The sequence below is a fragment of the Rhamphochromis sp. 'chilingali' genome (genome assembly GCF_963969265.1).
Source record: "Rhamphochromis sp. 'chilingali' genome assembly, chromosome: 16".
Classification (NCBI taxonomy): domain Eukaryota; kingdom Metazoa; phylum Chordata; class Actinopteri; order Cichliformes; family Cichlidae; genus Rhamphochromis; species Rhamphochromis sp. 'chilingali'.
Window position 1 is genome coordinate 10,361,385 of NC_137943.1, and position 15,946 is coordinate 10,377,330.

Here is a 15,946-nt window from a genome sequence, read left to right on the forward strand (position 1 = left end):
TGAAAGCATTTGCTGGCTTCAGTTTAATAATGATAATGGACTGGATTTATCTGCTACAGTTTCTCTGTCTGCTGATGAATCACTGAATGCAGAGTGATTGTCAGCGTGGCTTCATTTGGTACAGTCTGTAGAGTATTTCAGCTAATAAGAACTAATAATGTTATCCAACTTAATGCTGATATTTCTGCAGCTTCCACAGACAACACTTGTGCTCCGTGTGGTTCACATAAAAGGTAAAATGAAAAGCACTTATTAGCAGACACCGTTTGTGGTTTCCCTGCTTGTTAGCTTGTGCTGCTAGTTCGCCAAATATAATGCGGTAGGGCTAAACTTAGCATTTGCATTTGTTTCAGAAATGATTGCAACTCCTCCATATTTTGCACACTTTCCTACATTATGGATTTAGCTTGATTGGAACTGCCAAAAAGACTGGACAGTCAAGATCCAGGTTTTTAAAACTTGTGGAGACATGCCAAAAGTACTGACTCAAGGCTTGGAATCCTTTTGTGCTGAGAAACCTCTGATTTTGATTTTAATTACATTTGCAACTTAGTATAATTTGACTTTTAGAAAAATTCCAGTTTTATTTAAAAAATCAAAAGTGTGCAAAATGTGAATGGGGTTTGAATACATGTATGACACATATTGATGTATACAAGGGATAGAACTAGTAGCAGAAGTGCAGCGACAGCATTAGCACTGATTTAGGGTCTTTCTGAGGACTTGATGAAAGCTTAATATAAATACACACCTCTAGCTCTGTTTTTGATCTCAACTAAATCCCAGAAAAAATATCAGAGTCCTCAGGTGCCGCATACTAAGCTAAACTCACGTCTACCATCTGTTTGCAGCATCTGGAAAAGGGTAGCGAGAGACTGAAACAAACAATAAATGTGGATCAGAAAACCAAAATGAGGTAAAAAAAAAAAAGTGTTTAATGTTTCTGAGAGTTATACCTCATTCATTTTAATGGAGAGAGACAGAATACTTAAAGTTATGAATTGATTTGCATGTCACTGAGTGAAATAAGTAATTGATCTTCAAGCAAAACGTGACTAAGTACCTGGTGGGGGTAACATGTTTGTTGCAGGTCAACAGGTTTGCACACATCTCAGGAGCGATTTTGGCTAACTCCTGGGCGGGGTGGCTGTAGTTCATGAGCTTAATAGCTCTTTCTTTAGTCACTCCTTTGTTGCCTTGTTGATATGTTTTGGGTTATCGTCATGCTAGAAAGCCCAACCACAAATTATCTTCAGTGTTCTGGCTGAGGGAAGGAAGTTCTCGTTTTCACAGTGCATGGCCCCATCCATTGGCCCCTTAATGCTGTGAAGTCGTCCTGTAACCTTAGCAGAAAAACAGCCCCAAAGCAGAATTTTTCCACTTCTGTGCTTGACTGTGAACATGGTGTTCTTTCAACCATACTCAGTATTTTTATTCCTCCAGACATGGTGGCCAAATTGTGGGACACAGAATTCACACAGGTTGCAGGGGATCAAATACTTATTTCACTCAATGACATGGAAACCAATTACTACTGTTTATGTAAGGTGTTTTTTCTGGATTTTCTTTTTCTCTTAAACCTGCCTTGTCTGTTAGCTTTTGTAATCAAAACACTGTTGTTCCAAACATATTTGCTTTAAGACTCCTCTTGCTAGTGTTTTTATTTTTATTTTCTTTTATTTATTTTTTGAAATATTTGTTTGACATTGTGTCTTTAAAATATTATAAAACTTAGAGACCGCAAACTTCAAATTCACCTGGGGATTAAGTAATCATTTCCACCACTGTAATTGAAATGACTGCTCCCAGCTTCCAGAGATTGCTAGAGAACTGAAGTGCTTGCTAATCTAGCTAAAGCTAAAATGTTCAATCAGAGCTATTTAACTCAATGCATTAAAGATTCAACTGAAAAACCTGTTTTGTAAATGTAGGGCAGTTAATGCAAAATCAATTAAAACTGGCATAATTAAAACTACATCACATGAATTTATACATTAATATATTCTTCAAAGCAGGGACCTACTGGCTTATGGAATAGACTTGTTGTGTCACTTTTTGGATCACATGCATTTGAACTATTGTTGGTATAAAAGCATCACACTGTGCAGCTCTAAAGCAACTCATTTTGCAACTCACCTTGTTTGAAAACTCCTTAATGGTAAAAACGTGTTGCAAAAGGAAATAATAAATACAACAGCACAGGCTGTTTTCAATCATATTTTATATATCAATATATAGAGATATTCAAAAGTAATCCAGTACAGGAAATCAAAAAAGTGGAATCAGTTTGGTCTTAACACAGTTCATCATTGCATGTACAGTAGATGGCTGATCCCTGTCTATTTCATGGAAACGCAAGAAGTAAAACAACAACAACAACAACAAAAAAAAAGGCACAAATAAACAAAACTCAATCATCTCATTGACACTGAGGTTGGGAAATGTTGCAAAGATGCGGGTGGTTTGGGGGAAGGGTCTCCACATTTTGTGAGGGTTAACAACAAAAGAAATTTTGCACAGAAAAAAGAGGATGCGAAATGATGCACAGCAAGAAACAACACAAACCACTTTGGTGGATCATTTGGATTTTTTTTACAACCAGGGAATGCAGTGCTCTCCTTTATACAAATAAATTAATATACCTGTCAACACTTTATCTAAAATCTTATGTACAGCTTCTCTTTTACATAAGTATATAATACATTATCAAAAACTTTATGAAAACATATTTACAAACCAATGAATCAAAAAGCACCCTCGCAGCTTTTCCACGGTCACACTCGCTCACACACTCACTAACACACCTGTTTCCACGCACTGTTTTCTTCCATGCAGTACACAATACAGAAGGCATTCTAAGAGGATTGTGCAACAAAGAGCATACAAAACAGTTCAGATATGGCTGTGGGATGAACGTTAGCACACATGCATATTAATGAACACACACACACACATACACACAACTAGACTTTTAAGGTTTGTAAGTGGCGTATATGTGTTAAAGATGTGGGAGGGGGACCAGTATGAAGCATGTTTACTGACACAACAAGTTGGTATCACCCTCATTACATCACCCCCTGACTTTCGGTTTCTTCGGTTACATCACATGACAGGCCTTTCTAGACATGCAGCCACCGGCCGGGCCCTCCCACACGGCGCTATCCAAAACTGTCCACTCAGATATCGGCCATCGCAGAAAGTGGAGACTGTGTGCGTGCGTGCAAGTGTGCGCGTGTGTGTATCTTGCCTGAAACAATGAATGGCTGCATTGTCAGTTGGTGAACAATTATGCATGCTGTTTGTGTTTACGCTCGGCAAGTGCACACTGTCTCCGTCCTCTGGAGAACAGCGTGAATTTGCTATCACTGCACCCCATGTGTATTTCTGTGCACATTTGTCACAGTCAAAAGCAGGTGATCAAATAAAATTATTAACACTCGAGGAATTTTGTCAACCACATAACGCTGCAGCTGCCTAAAGCGGCCGCCTATTGCTTTTCTCAAACCATTTAACATCTAAACAAGCCACAATAATGAAGACAGAACTTCTGTGTAAAACCCACTCCCCTCTAACTCTCCCTGCTCTAAGAAAACAAGCTGAATACTCTTTGTCTCATTTTTTACTTCGCTCAGTCTGCAAACCTGCTGCTCTTTAACTAAACCTCAGGGGTGTTGAAGGTCAGATAAATACATAACCTCTCAAATCAACTGTGTTCAACTACACCTTGAAATGTTAGACAACTCACCCTGAAAGGCCTTCCTCTGAACCAGAGAGAAAGCACGAAATGTAGTTAGTAACCTTTAAAAATCAATCGCAAAATGGGGAAAAAAATCTTCAAAGAAACCCACACAAATGTTACTTACACAAGACGAGTCCAGCAACAACAATGTGATTGGCTCTAACATGAATCTGTACAGATTGTCCCATCAACGCACAGGCTGTCCCAGTTCCACAGCTCCTCCTTCGCTAATAGCGTTCCTAGGGCACTGCGGGCCCACCGGGAATAACACCAAGCCCAAATTAATACATCAAGGATGACAAAGAGTCTCTCACTAGCCCCTGTCACAAAATATAAGACACACAGCACAAGCCTCACTCAATGCAAAAGAGGAACCACTCTAACTCCATTATTCCAGCTGAGGTCAAAGTCAGAAACACGTTAGCACACATTTATAATTCAGTGATTAATTCTCAGCATTGACTGAAGAAAAATGAGACTCATCTCACAGAAAAAAGGTATGAAACTATTTTTTTAAGAGTCCTGTTTGTCTTACTGGTGGTTTTCAAATGGGAACTGGCATAGGATATGGCTGGGAATGACTGCATGTAACACTTGATGATACGTTGTTCATTCCTTCAGCAAACTCAGTCCAAGTCACCTCAGACCTCACTGTGTGTGCGTGTGCCTTGAGCGGCCATCTTTTCCAGGAGTTGCCTCCTGTTTGCAGGTCACTTTGCAGTGGAGAGCATGGGCTGCTCTGCGTACCAGTGAGTCCCGGGATCTGGCATGCTGCCCCCGAGAGGCAGGGCAATGAACTGCGGGCAGGTGCCCCCTCCCGCCGCCACGACTCCCATGCTGACGCCCTGAGGGTACGGGTGGTGGTGCGCATGGTGTCCCATGGCGTCCGTCCGCCCGATGTGGATCTCGTCCTCCTCGCCCTCGCCGGTGGTTTTGCGGTAGACGGGGTTGTCGAAGTTCATGCTCTTGGTGGAGTTGCGCCGCCAGTTGCGCCACACCAGGTAGACCGCGGTGCAGACCAGGCCGAACACCACTGTGGCAACGATAGGAACTGCATGCGTTTAACACACAGCGGCAGGGACATGGGAAGGGGGGGGCAGCGTTAACGAGGCATAACGAGTCCATGGCATGAAATGACAGGCACAGAGGGGAGCAGAACAGGCATGCGGGGGGACAGAGGGGGCAGGGGGCTGCGGTGCAGAGGTTGTGTGTGGGAGGCTGGGCTAAACGCTGGGTCAAACTTGGGTCATACACCAACCAACATGTTTTCTTTATCAAACTCTAAATCAGCAACACAGAGCACCATTAAGGGCCAAAATGGAGTAATTTCACTTTAAACTGTCCTCAGGGAGCACAAATTTGAACTCATTACTGCACAATCTCCTGGCAACTCATCACAGCATATCTGTCCTTGAGTAAGCATTTTAATTTAATATTGTTTCATTAAATTACACCAATAAAGCTTTCGTGCTTTACTGGCATCATATTTTTGGGGCCCTTTACAGAATGTTCCCCTTATTAAGTATATAATGAGAACAGTCCATCTGATCTAACGGGCTCACTCATTTTTGTTCAGCTTCATTTAATTCAGCATTATGTATTAGTGTCGCACCTTTTGTAGATGCACAGTGTACAATAACATTTCTCACATAGACAGCGTGCTCATTTTCCTGCAGCCTTTAGATTTATCTAAAGGTGATGTCTTGTTTTTCTTGCCTTTAAAAAACAAAAATCTTAAGAAGACCAGCACATCATTACACAGCTACACTCAAGATCAAGCTCTAAAAAGGCCTGTTTACAACTATTACATAAACTAATATTTCCCAGTGCATCGACCAAGTACGAATCCTAAAAGCACTCTAAATTCCATATGAATATAAAGATATAAAGATATCTTTCAAATATAAAGATAGTGAGTCAAGCAGTGACGTAAGGCTGTTATAAAGTAGGTCTGTTTAAATATTGTCTCTGTGCTTCAATATAAGACTTATTCTCTTTAATCCCTGTTTTCTAAATGAATCATCAGGTCATTAACCATTGATGAACGCCTCCCCATATTTAGTTCTCGAAGTCTCGCCCTCTCTGGGATGTTTACTTTTTTAAGCCAGACATGTTAATAACCTGTTAGCAGTTAACTTTATCAACTTTTTCTACAGCTTTTTCACTCTTTTGTTGTCCCTGTACCACTTTTAAAATGTGTTGCTGGCATCCTTTCTCATCATTTCAACATTTGTCACTTCTCATCATTTGTATGCTTTCCTTTATACTAAAACTGCATTTTAATGATCGGAAAATCACAGCATTGCATTTTTAATTATATTTTACTCAGCTTACCACCTTTTATGTGGTATAATTATCACCTCTTCTTCCTCTAATATCTGTGAACACGCTGGTTGATTACAGTGTCTGAGTCAAACTCGTGGAGCAAATGGGTGTTTTTTTGTGTTTAATTAAGCAGTGAAACCTGGCAACAGCAGATTATTGTGCACTAGGCAAGTTCGCCAGTCTTTGCCTAGAAATGAGAACGATTTTATCTACAACACCAACTCCAAAAATGGTAAATAAAAGCCGATTGCATGTGTGTGTTAATCTCATGAACTCATATTTTATTCACAAGAGGACACTAAAAAAATGTGTTTAAACGTTTAAATGTTTAAACTGAGATTTTTCACTATGTTAGAAAAAATAATTGAATTTGATGTGCCAATAAAAGTTAGGATGGAGACAACAAAAAAGGAAAAGCAACATTTTGCAACTAATTAGGTTAGAAAAAAGAAAACTACAACAAAGAAGATCCTGGACTGTTGAACAGCTAGAATCCTATAACAAACAAGAATGGGACAAAATTCCTCTCCCAAAAGTCAAACAGCTGGTCTCCTTAGTTCCCAGATGTTTACGGGCTAGTTAAAAGAAAAGGGGATGCTACACCGTGGTAAACTTGACCCTGTCCTAACTTTTTTGAGAAAATGTTTAATATTTTTCTTAAAATTGTATATTTTCTCTTTTTAAATGTTTAATATGTTTTCTATGTTCAACTGAAAATAAAATAAAGGTTTGTAAGATTCCCATCACTGTTTTTATTTACATTTTACTGATCATCTCAATGTTTTTTGAAATTGGGTTTGTCTGAAATCAGACTGTGAGACTCAAATTCTCCATCAAACAACCTGCTGTGAATGAAAAAAAAAAAGGATTGTGTTCATTTAGATTAATAAACTACTTTCACTGAAAGTAAAGTACTCGAACTTCAGACAAAAGATCTGAACCCAACACAACATGGTGTGAAGTGAATAATGCAGTGTGGCAGCAATGTCAGACACACAGAAAATGACTCCTGAGAAACCTCAGTGGGGGAGACCTGTAGGCCAGGCTTCTCTCGCCTTGCCACAGCAAGGTCAGTGTGGATGGGCTACAAACATTGGCCATAGGCAGCACTGAGACAGCAGCCTTTATCATGGACAGACAAAAACAGACAAGGGGAGCTGCAGCTAACTTACCGATGGGGATGACCACTCCCAAAACAGCCACAGTGAGGTTCTCACCCAGGAGGAAATGCTCACTTCCAGCTGCAGGGAGAGATGAAGCAAGTGAGAGGTGTTAGAGCGACAGGAGGAAAAGATGGAGGAGCAAGAAAGGATAAAAGTGAGAAAGCGTGCACGAGGAAAAAAAAAGTGTGAGAAATAGAGTGAAAGATAAGCGGTGCAGTCAGGAAGGACGAGGTGGCGGAAAAAGAGGGGCAATAAAGACCACGAGGTGGGGAATGAGTGATCATGCGTGCACAGATGTGAGTGTGTTGCAAAGAGAAATGAGGGGAAAGAAGATGGAAAAAGTTCAAATTTTCCCTCAATGCAACCTTGACCTTCTACACTCCATCCATCTGGGCTCCATTAGACACCATTGTGACTCTATCGTTCATTTTCATGCAACATAGTTACTAATACGCTTATTAATGCACACTTTCATGGTTGCATATATTCCCTTAAAGAGACCCAATACACTACCGCCTACGCAGAGCTCAATTTATGGCGGGAACAATGACAGTTTCAAGGTGAGAAACAGCCATCCATTACTGCTCTTAAAGCCAGATGACTGGCTGCTGGGGCTTGTAGATACGTCACTTTAATGCCATCATTACAGCGAGGGTGAGATTGTTAGCTACATTATGAGCATGAATGAAACCATCAGATGTGGTATTTGGTAGGAGATGAGGCCGCTCAGGTGAAAGTGGCGCTTTGTCAGAGGACTGTGCCTGATTTTTTTCCAAATCATGCAGAGGACCCTCGGTGGACATGTGAGAGATGTTAATTACAAAGGTTTGGAGCACCTGACATATCCTCAATTCTGAATGTAAGACTAATGGTTTCTGTCACATATCATCATATATCTTTTTTTCTTCAGACTCAGAACTGATAAACACAATTTACAATTCACAGCCCACTTACAGTGTTGTGAGACGCTGCTGTCTCCTGCAGGTGTGGTGGAGAGAATCATAGTAGTGGCAGTGGAGTGGGAGCCCAACGCCTTCGATTCCTGCGAGGACATAGGCTTGAGTGTGCTGAGGGGTGTGAGAGGCTCAGGGGAGCCAGATGGAGCTGTGGTCAAGCGAGGGATTGCATCCGCCTGTGACACTCCTCCTGTTCCCTCTGTCGCTCCAGTGCCCGGAGTAAATTCAGTGGGGGGTGAAGATGTTGCTGTCATGTCATCTCTTGGCGCTGCTGCAGGCAAAGTCATAGCAGAGCGAAAGCTTTCAGCTCAAGAAATGAGTGTAAATGTCTTAAAGTGTTTGAAAAAGACAGGAAGGACCACAACAGTCATCACTTTATGATTAAAATCTTCATAGAATGATGCTGCAAGATCCCTTATAGAACATATTCAATCATTAAGCAAACTAAAAATCAACATTTACCTAACATAAATTCAACAAAAATACAATCAGCCAAATAGATACTGTGTTACTATTAACACAGTATATGTGACATATATCAATTTACATTAGGAGAATTCAAACATAAGGTCCGCAGGCCAGAATTGGCCCAGAAAAGACCACAATCGGGTCGAGTGGATGGCTTTGGAAAATGTTAAAGGGGCATAAATTTTGCACTTTTACCTTTATTTTCATACTTTTTACAGCATTTCCTACTAATAAAGACCTGCCATACACACTACACTAACATAACTACAGTATGTAACTAACTTTGTGTTAAACAGTTAACAGACAGAAAAGTTCCATTTTTTTTCAATATCCAATATAAGAAGAATGTACTATAAATTTACAAAAAAAAAAACATTCGGTGAATTAACAAGTAAAGTACAAGTAACTTGTACAAGTACAAGTAAAAGTAATTTTACAGATTTATTGCTTACATTTAAATATTTAGGTTATTTATTTATTTGCACTTTTTTCTAAAGCAGAACCTTAATATCGCTGTAGCTCAATAGGCTCACGATCCATAACAATTTACGGATGTTGGACGTAAAACTACAAATATGACCTTGAACTTTAAGTCTTCACCTTCACACTGTGTGTAAGTTTTGATGAAATTCTGACCAAAATGTGGCAAGAGCTGTGATTCTTGTGATTTGTGGAAGGAAGGACAGATAAACAACAGCAAAAGAGCATTGGTTTTATGCTTAACAGATTGTTTGGATGTGGGTGTACGATGTACAATAAGAAAAGCTGTTTTTGGTTTGTTTTATTTTAATTTGTTGTATTGTTGATATTTTTTAAAATGTTAATAAAGATATAGGTGCATATAAAAATTTTCTGATAAAAACATACTGGTGCAATTATCTCCACAGTAAACACAGCATACAAAAAGCCCCCTTAGGTGTTATTGATCATTAAACACTCCATTACCACCCAGCCTCACCTGGCACACAGCCTCTCATCTCAGGCCCCAGGTCCTGTCCATCGGGGCAGGCGCAGGTGTATTTGGGGGAGTGTTCAGTGATCTGTGGAGCCTTAAGACACAAATACTCACAACCTCCATTGGCTACGCTGCCCAGATTACAGCTGTCTGGGCCTGGAGACAGTAAGAGAAAGAAAGACGGAGACAGGGAGAATTACACGGCTGTGGTTATATAAATAAGATTAACATTAATGCAATGTGAGGAGATAACACAGCCGGGAAGGCACAGTCGTCGTACTTTATTGTTCCCCACTGTGGGCACTGCTGAATTCCCTTTAAACAAAGTTAATTACTTTATGTAAACAAAGGCTCCAGAAACATGCAAAGAATAAAATCTGGTAACATACAGAAATGTGACCAGTTGTGCTACTCTGTCAGGTACATGTCCACTGTGTTCATCCCAGAGTCTCATTTCTTAACAAAAACAATGACAAAGGTGTACGAAGATCAAACTGGAAAAAATGGTGATGAAATTCAGTGAAAGATAAAATATAAATGGGCACAGACAATGCACTGGGAAGTAAGAGAGAATGACAGAGACAGATATGGAAAGTGACATGCAAGGAAAAACACACACATATCACATTCATGATTAAGTGCTCTGTTCAGTTCAGTTTGGATCTGGATTGTCCCATTAGAGGAAACTGAGTTGAAGGCAGAGTTTGAACACAGCGTGAATGTACGGCTGCTTTACTCGCTCTACTACAATCACAGGGCTCACTATTACTTATACATGCGCCTAGGATGATATGGACATGCAGAAGAGGTGAAACTCAGCTCACATAATCAAAGGCAGGGGATGAAACTGTTGTTGGAAATGCCTAAGGACACATGCAAGTGCCTCAATCACACAAACACACACACCTTGTGGCTGTCGAAGCTGGTGGAAGACCACAATATCATGGGGGTCATTAAGGTTTTCAGCAAGGGCATGGATGTCTTCCCCGGTCAGCCTGTTGGCCATGAAGACTGCTGCTTTGTCTCTGTCTGTCCAGTAAATACGATCCTAAGACACAGGAGAAAAACACGACAGGTCAGAACTAGTTTGTTAGAGTCTTGTAAAGTTTGACTCATATATTTAAAAGCTGTCTTATATTGTAAAAAGTATTGTTGAATTTTATTTTATCCTCAGAGTGAAGAACGCAGTTTGTTATTTTAACAGTGGTATCTGATTGGTGAACCGTGTCATCAGATCCCTGAAGTCAGAGTGTTGTATCAGAAATAAACTGCAGAATCTGCGCTGCAGTTAAATCACCGTCCTGCAACAACTACATGCAGCAACAATTCTGTTTAAAATCTGTGAGGTTTTCCTTGGACTCTGAATGTAAACAGTTAAAGTGATTTCTGTTTGATGTTCATTGGATAGAGATGGAACGGATTTCCAACAGACACCAACAGATTTGCGACTTCTACCAATTTACAAATAGACTGAATGTAATCAGTGGTGTTTCTAGAGTCTGTTGGAGCCGAAGGCAACAATTCAAAAGGGGCCCCTTTAAGCTACCTCAACAAGTCGACTGTTGCTGTCACGGTTTTGACAGTCAGCATGCTAACATCACAGCTAGCAGAGCTGGACACACCAGGGAACTAATGTTAAACATGAACGTAAACAAAAGAGACAATGTGACACTAGTGGAAATTCAGTGACCAAAGTGTTTCTCTTCCACAGTTCAGGTTAGACTAACAGCATTAATTATTTAACATTATGTTTAATTGTTTAGGCTTTTCTCTCTTCCTCTTGATTTTCAGTGTGTAGCTTTCGTTGTCGTCATTAGGTTTATGCAAACAGAGTCAGATGTCTCCTACTGTTGCAGACTTTTCACGTTGCAATTGGCTCCAGACCTGGTCCCTGTCTTCGAAGCAAGCATTTCGTTTAGTAATAGTTTTGGTTGTACAGTTGTTCCCAACCACTGTTTTCCTTAGTGTGACTATATCATGAAAAGGGGTCTGAAAAGAAAAAGTGACCAAGAAAAAGGACACAAGCTGCCCTTAGCTTGTCACTCTGGACGGCTAAATGCTGTCAGTACTTGTCTGATGATACCAGTCCAACTTATTTCAGAAGAAGAAATAAAGAGAAAATTAGGGAAAGGGAAATATGCACTTGGAAGTATTTGTTGACAGACATCGTCTAACCCATTAGCTTCTGCAGAAGAGCGAGCATGTTTAATTGGCTTTTAATGTGATCATTAAGATGATGGAGGAAATGCAAAGGAGTTTAATTGTAAATAGGAGGTTGCTATTCATGGAGCAGCAGTGCAACAATAAACAATGATGTCTTTTTATATAAGAAAATCAAATCAATTATTTGATTTTTAAAATGTTGCAACATTCTGGGATGTATTTTCAGCAGCACGAGGCTTTAAATAATTAAAACCCATTTAATATAGATCACAAAACAGCAGCACAGGCTGAAGTTTTAACCCTGCTGGTTTTTTATTAATAAACTTTTTGCTTTCTTTCCCTAGTTAACCTCATCAACAGTTTTAAAAAAAAGAGTCTTAGATAGGAAGTGACATGTTTTTTACAGTTGCCTTAGAAACCACAGGCTAATCCTCAGCGAGTGCCGAGACAACAGGCCTCGCTACACTCGAGTGTGTACGTGTGTGCTTGCGTTGAGTCAGTCACTGAGTCAGAAAGAGATGGTACTGTAATGTGATGTACAATACAACAAGACCCACTCAATAACACTGAACTGGTGTATGTCCAACTTGCTGAACAAGAAGGTCACCTTGTAGTCACAACAGGGCAGAGAGCAGAGACGTCCCGATCGATTATGTGTTACAGCAGAGGGAATTTATCATCATTTCTCTGAGCGCTCTCTACAGCGCTGGCACAGGCCGGACTTACAGCACAGAATGCAGTAGAAAATCCTCAAGGTTATGCTACACTTATTAAATGGTAAACTGTGCGAACATGTAGAGGAATTTAACATTTTTAAAAATTTATAAAAATATTTATTACATAGAAGTGGCAGAATGTAGTCATAATCCAATTTAGTAAATGACTGAACTTTACAAGCTTCATTATATGTACGGGGCAGGGATAGCTCAGTAGGTAAAGTGGTCGCCCCATGATCGGAAGGTCGGCGGTTCGAATCCACTTAACGGCTACCCTGAGGTACCCCTGAGCAAGGTACCGTCCCTACACACTGCTCCCCGGGCGCCTGCTTAGTGGGCTGCCCACTGCTTCACTGAGTGAATGGGTCAAATGCAGAGAAAAACAAGTAATTTCCCCATGGGGATCAATAAAGTATCCATTATTATTATACTTTTATACTGAACTTATTTTACATTTAGGACAACTTCAGGCACATTTTAAAAATAACACCTCTATTTGCTCTCTAGGTCACAAATATAATTATATTATATACACCAAAGCGGATAGTTTCAAAGATCCACGCCTGTAAGTTTGGTCTGCTTCTGAAGGAAACCTCTGCCTGTGGTCTCCCCTAGGGAGGCTGATTTTAAAGGATGTTCCTGTAACAGGAGTTTGCAAGCAAAAGCACGTTTGCACACTGGCACGGATGTGTAGGACTGCTTGGCACCAGTCCAGACTGAAGGTTTCTAAAGGCCCTGACATAACATGCACAGAGGGAAACTGGCTGACAACCAAAAGCTCAAGTGTGTGTCTGTATGTGTGTGTTGCTTTTGACTGCTCCCTTCTCTTAGCTGTTTCTGTTTAGTATGCTCAACCAATCAGTCCCATGAGGGAAAAACAAACAGAACACACACAAGGACACCCACCGACTGAGCATGAAATAAATTGAATTCAACAGTCATTACGTTTGGGCTCCCTGTGCCTCTGCAGGCCCCCATTGAGGCTAATGAGAGAGATGTAGATATGATGAGATGTGGGAGGCTGAGCGATATCATGGACAACTGCCCAAAATCCCTGAAAATCTATGCTGAGTTCTACAAAATGAGGCAATGGAATAAAAGGAGTAAACACAAACCTCAAAAACAGCCAGGGCGTAAGGGTGCCCCAGTCTCTCCACGGACGACATATGCGTCCTGCGGTGAGCTCCGTTCAGGTCCACGCTGGCTATGAGGTGTAGTTTGGAATCCACCCAGTACAGACGGCGGTTGGCCACATCTGCGGAGTGCAAACATGCACACAGACAAACACACAAACATGTAGATAGGAATTTCCCGAGCTGAGTGGAAATTGATTGTCCTTGCGGTAAGCACTCTCGCACTCTGACCAGCAAATCCCTTTAGGTGATATCGATTACTTTAGAAATGTCAGATTCTCACCATTACACAACAGCAAGTTTTACTGTGTTGATCTATAACACCTGAAACATTTTCAATATCATTCCGAAGCGGCCATGATAACTTTGTAAAACTACTTCTTTCCATTATCGTTAAACATTAACTTGTGCTATTTCAATTACTTTTGACCTTTTATCAAAAATGAGCTGATTGAATGCATCGGCTCCTTTCAGGTCTGCGCTTCAGGCACATTCACAACAGCTGTTGAGGAAAAAGGGTAAAATATAGCACTGTGCACGATATAATGAAGAACAGCTGTTCTCCCCTCACCCAGTGTGATGCCGTTGGGCCACTCAATGTTATCAGCCACCAGCACCTGTCGGTCCACTCCATTCATACCGGCCTTCTCTATTTTGGCTCGCGTGCCCCAGTCTGACCAGTACATAAAGCTGGAACAAAGACACCAAAGTCATTGTGTTATTATCCAGTTAGGGTTTTAGCAGTTATTAGTCCCACGGCATTGTTCTGCTAAGTGGTTCGGCAGTAAGCCATCACTGTCACTGTCCACTACTTTAATTTAGCTCTCCTCTTTTGCTTTTTTTTACTTTGCTGTTTCAGTTCTACCCAGCATAAGTAGGCTCCTTTACTAACCGAATAATAAGAATAGTAATAATAATAACAATATGAGAGCTGCACCAAAATATTTGTCCTGGAAAGATGAAAAAAAAGCTGCCTAAAGTTGCATAAGCAATATGCAGCCTAAAACAATCAGATATACATAAGACTGCAAAACTAGGGCACACAAATGTCTTTTTCCCCCACTACAGGCTATGCAAAAGCAAAGGTAATGCCATCCAAGATTTGTGGAAGTGATTTTTTGGAAGAGAAGGGCAGAGAAAGGGAGACATTTCTACAACAAAGAGTGCTGTAGGGAATTCTTGTAAAGATCTCTGACAAGTGCACATTTCGGAGCTGTCCTTTCAGCACCACAAAACTACAATACAAGTCAAAAGACCACCAATATTAGTGTTACGTCTCGTACAAATATTTCACTATCTCCCATCTGCTCTAATACCAGCTTACAGTGTAAGTGTAATTGTAAACGTACATGTAACAGCATATTAGGATTGGAGCAGCTACAGCATGGGCCTCTGACACAAAGGACAAGTTTGACAAGTTGACAGCATTACTGTTTGCAGCCTTTGTCCTCGCTGATGGAGTATGTGATTGCGGTTTGAAAATATGGTTATTAGATCCCTCACCTTGGTATGCAGGACAAACAGGACCATTTTGTCATGACTAGAAGCTGAGCAGTGGTTGTAATCGCTTACACCATTAACGTCTGTGAGCACTCTGCTTTCATTTGGATTGCCATGGCTGTGATTTACATTGAGCCAAATCCCAACATTGTTAACCACCAAATTTAAAAACTGTTATCTGGTATGACTTCAGCACACTTTGAATGGTTATTTGGCGATATGAGCGAGCAATCAAAGCAGTGAAGACACAGTAATTTACATTCACTTCTATGTAAATGTTTATTACTGGCATTAAGACAATTTTGTCCAAACTGTTATTCAGTGTAAAGCATTTCTGTGGTGTGTGTGTGCCTGCCTCACCAAAGCACCTTTGTGTGTCTATTTATGTTTACTTTGTGGCTGATTTTTTTTTTTTAATCTGCATTTGTATAACCAGAACACAAAAGCTGCAGAATCACAGCCTGGCACCATTTCATAAAGCTCCTCAGGCTGTCAAAAACTATCAGGATGTTAAATGGGTCAGAGTCTCGATACTCTGGATTCTCATATACAACAAGTGTTCTCATACTGAATATTTATCATTAGACGTGGACCCAGAAGAAATTGCTAAACATATCTCTGTTTAAGGTTAACGCCACCATCATGTTTAAAATTATGAAAGAGGACAAAAAGTATAGTATAGAACTAGATGGGAGGGCATCCTATGTGAACTCAGTTCGACCTTATTATGTGCTGATATGCTAAGTGTTATGTAAATTCACAGCATGAAGCTCAGCAATTAGCATACTTTTTTAAAATGCATAAACCGTGATAATTATGGATCTTGTC

General features: G+C 40.4%; 1 protein-coding gene across 3 annotated transcripts in view; it reads right to left on the bottom strand.

Moving 5' to 3' along the window:
* Positions 1 to 2,255: 2,255 nt before the first annotated feature.
* LOC308412860 (low-density lipoprotein receptor-related protein 8-like) overlaps positions 2,256 to 15,946 on the bottom strand; it is a 93,570-nt gene continuing 79,879 nt past the window's right edge. Inside the window, exons 12-18 of one of the 3 annotated variants that reach the window (XM_080907498.1) lie at positions 14,190 to 14,308; positions 13,601 to 13,740; positions 10,513 to 10,654; positions 9,610 to 9,762; positions 8,182 to 8,451; positions 7,237 to 7,305; positions 2,256 to 4,790 (exon numbers count right to left, since the gene is read on the bottom strand). In XM_080907498.1, the coding sequence (XP_080763624.1) occupies positions 4,450 to 4,790; positions 7,237 to 7,305; positions 8,182 to 8,451; positions 9,610 to 9,762; positions 10,513 to 10,654; positions 13,601 to 13,740; positions 14,190 to 14,308 (1,234 nt within the window). In that variant the 3' untranslated portion in view covers positions 2,256 to 4,449. Of the gene's footprint in view, positions 4,791 to 7,236; positions 7,306 to 8,181; positions 8,455 to 9,609; positions 9,763 to 10,512; positions 10,655 to 13,600; positions 13,741 to 14,189; positions 14,309 to 15,946 lie in introns of all 3 variants that reach the window. The other 2 variants (XM_080907499.1, XM_080907497.1) reach the window with 2 other exon arrangements.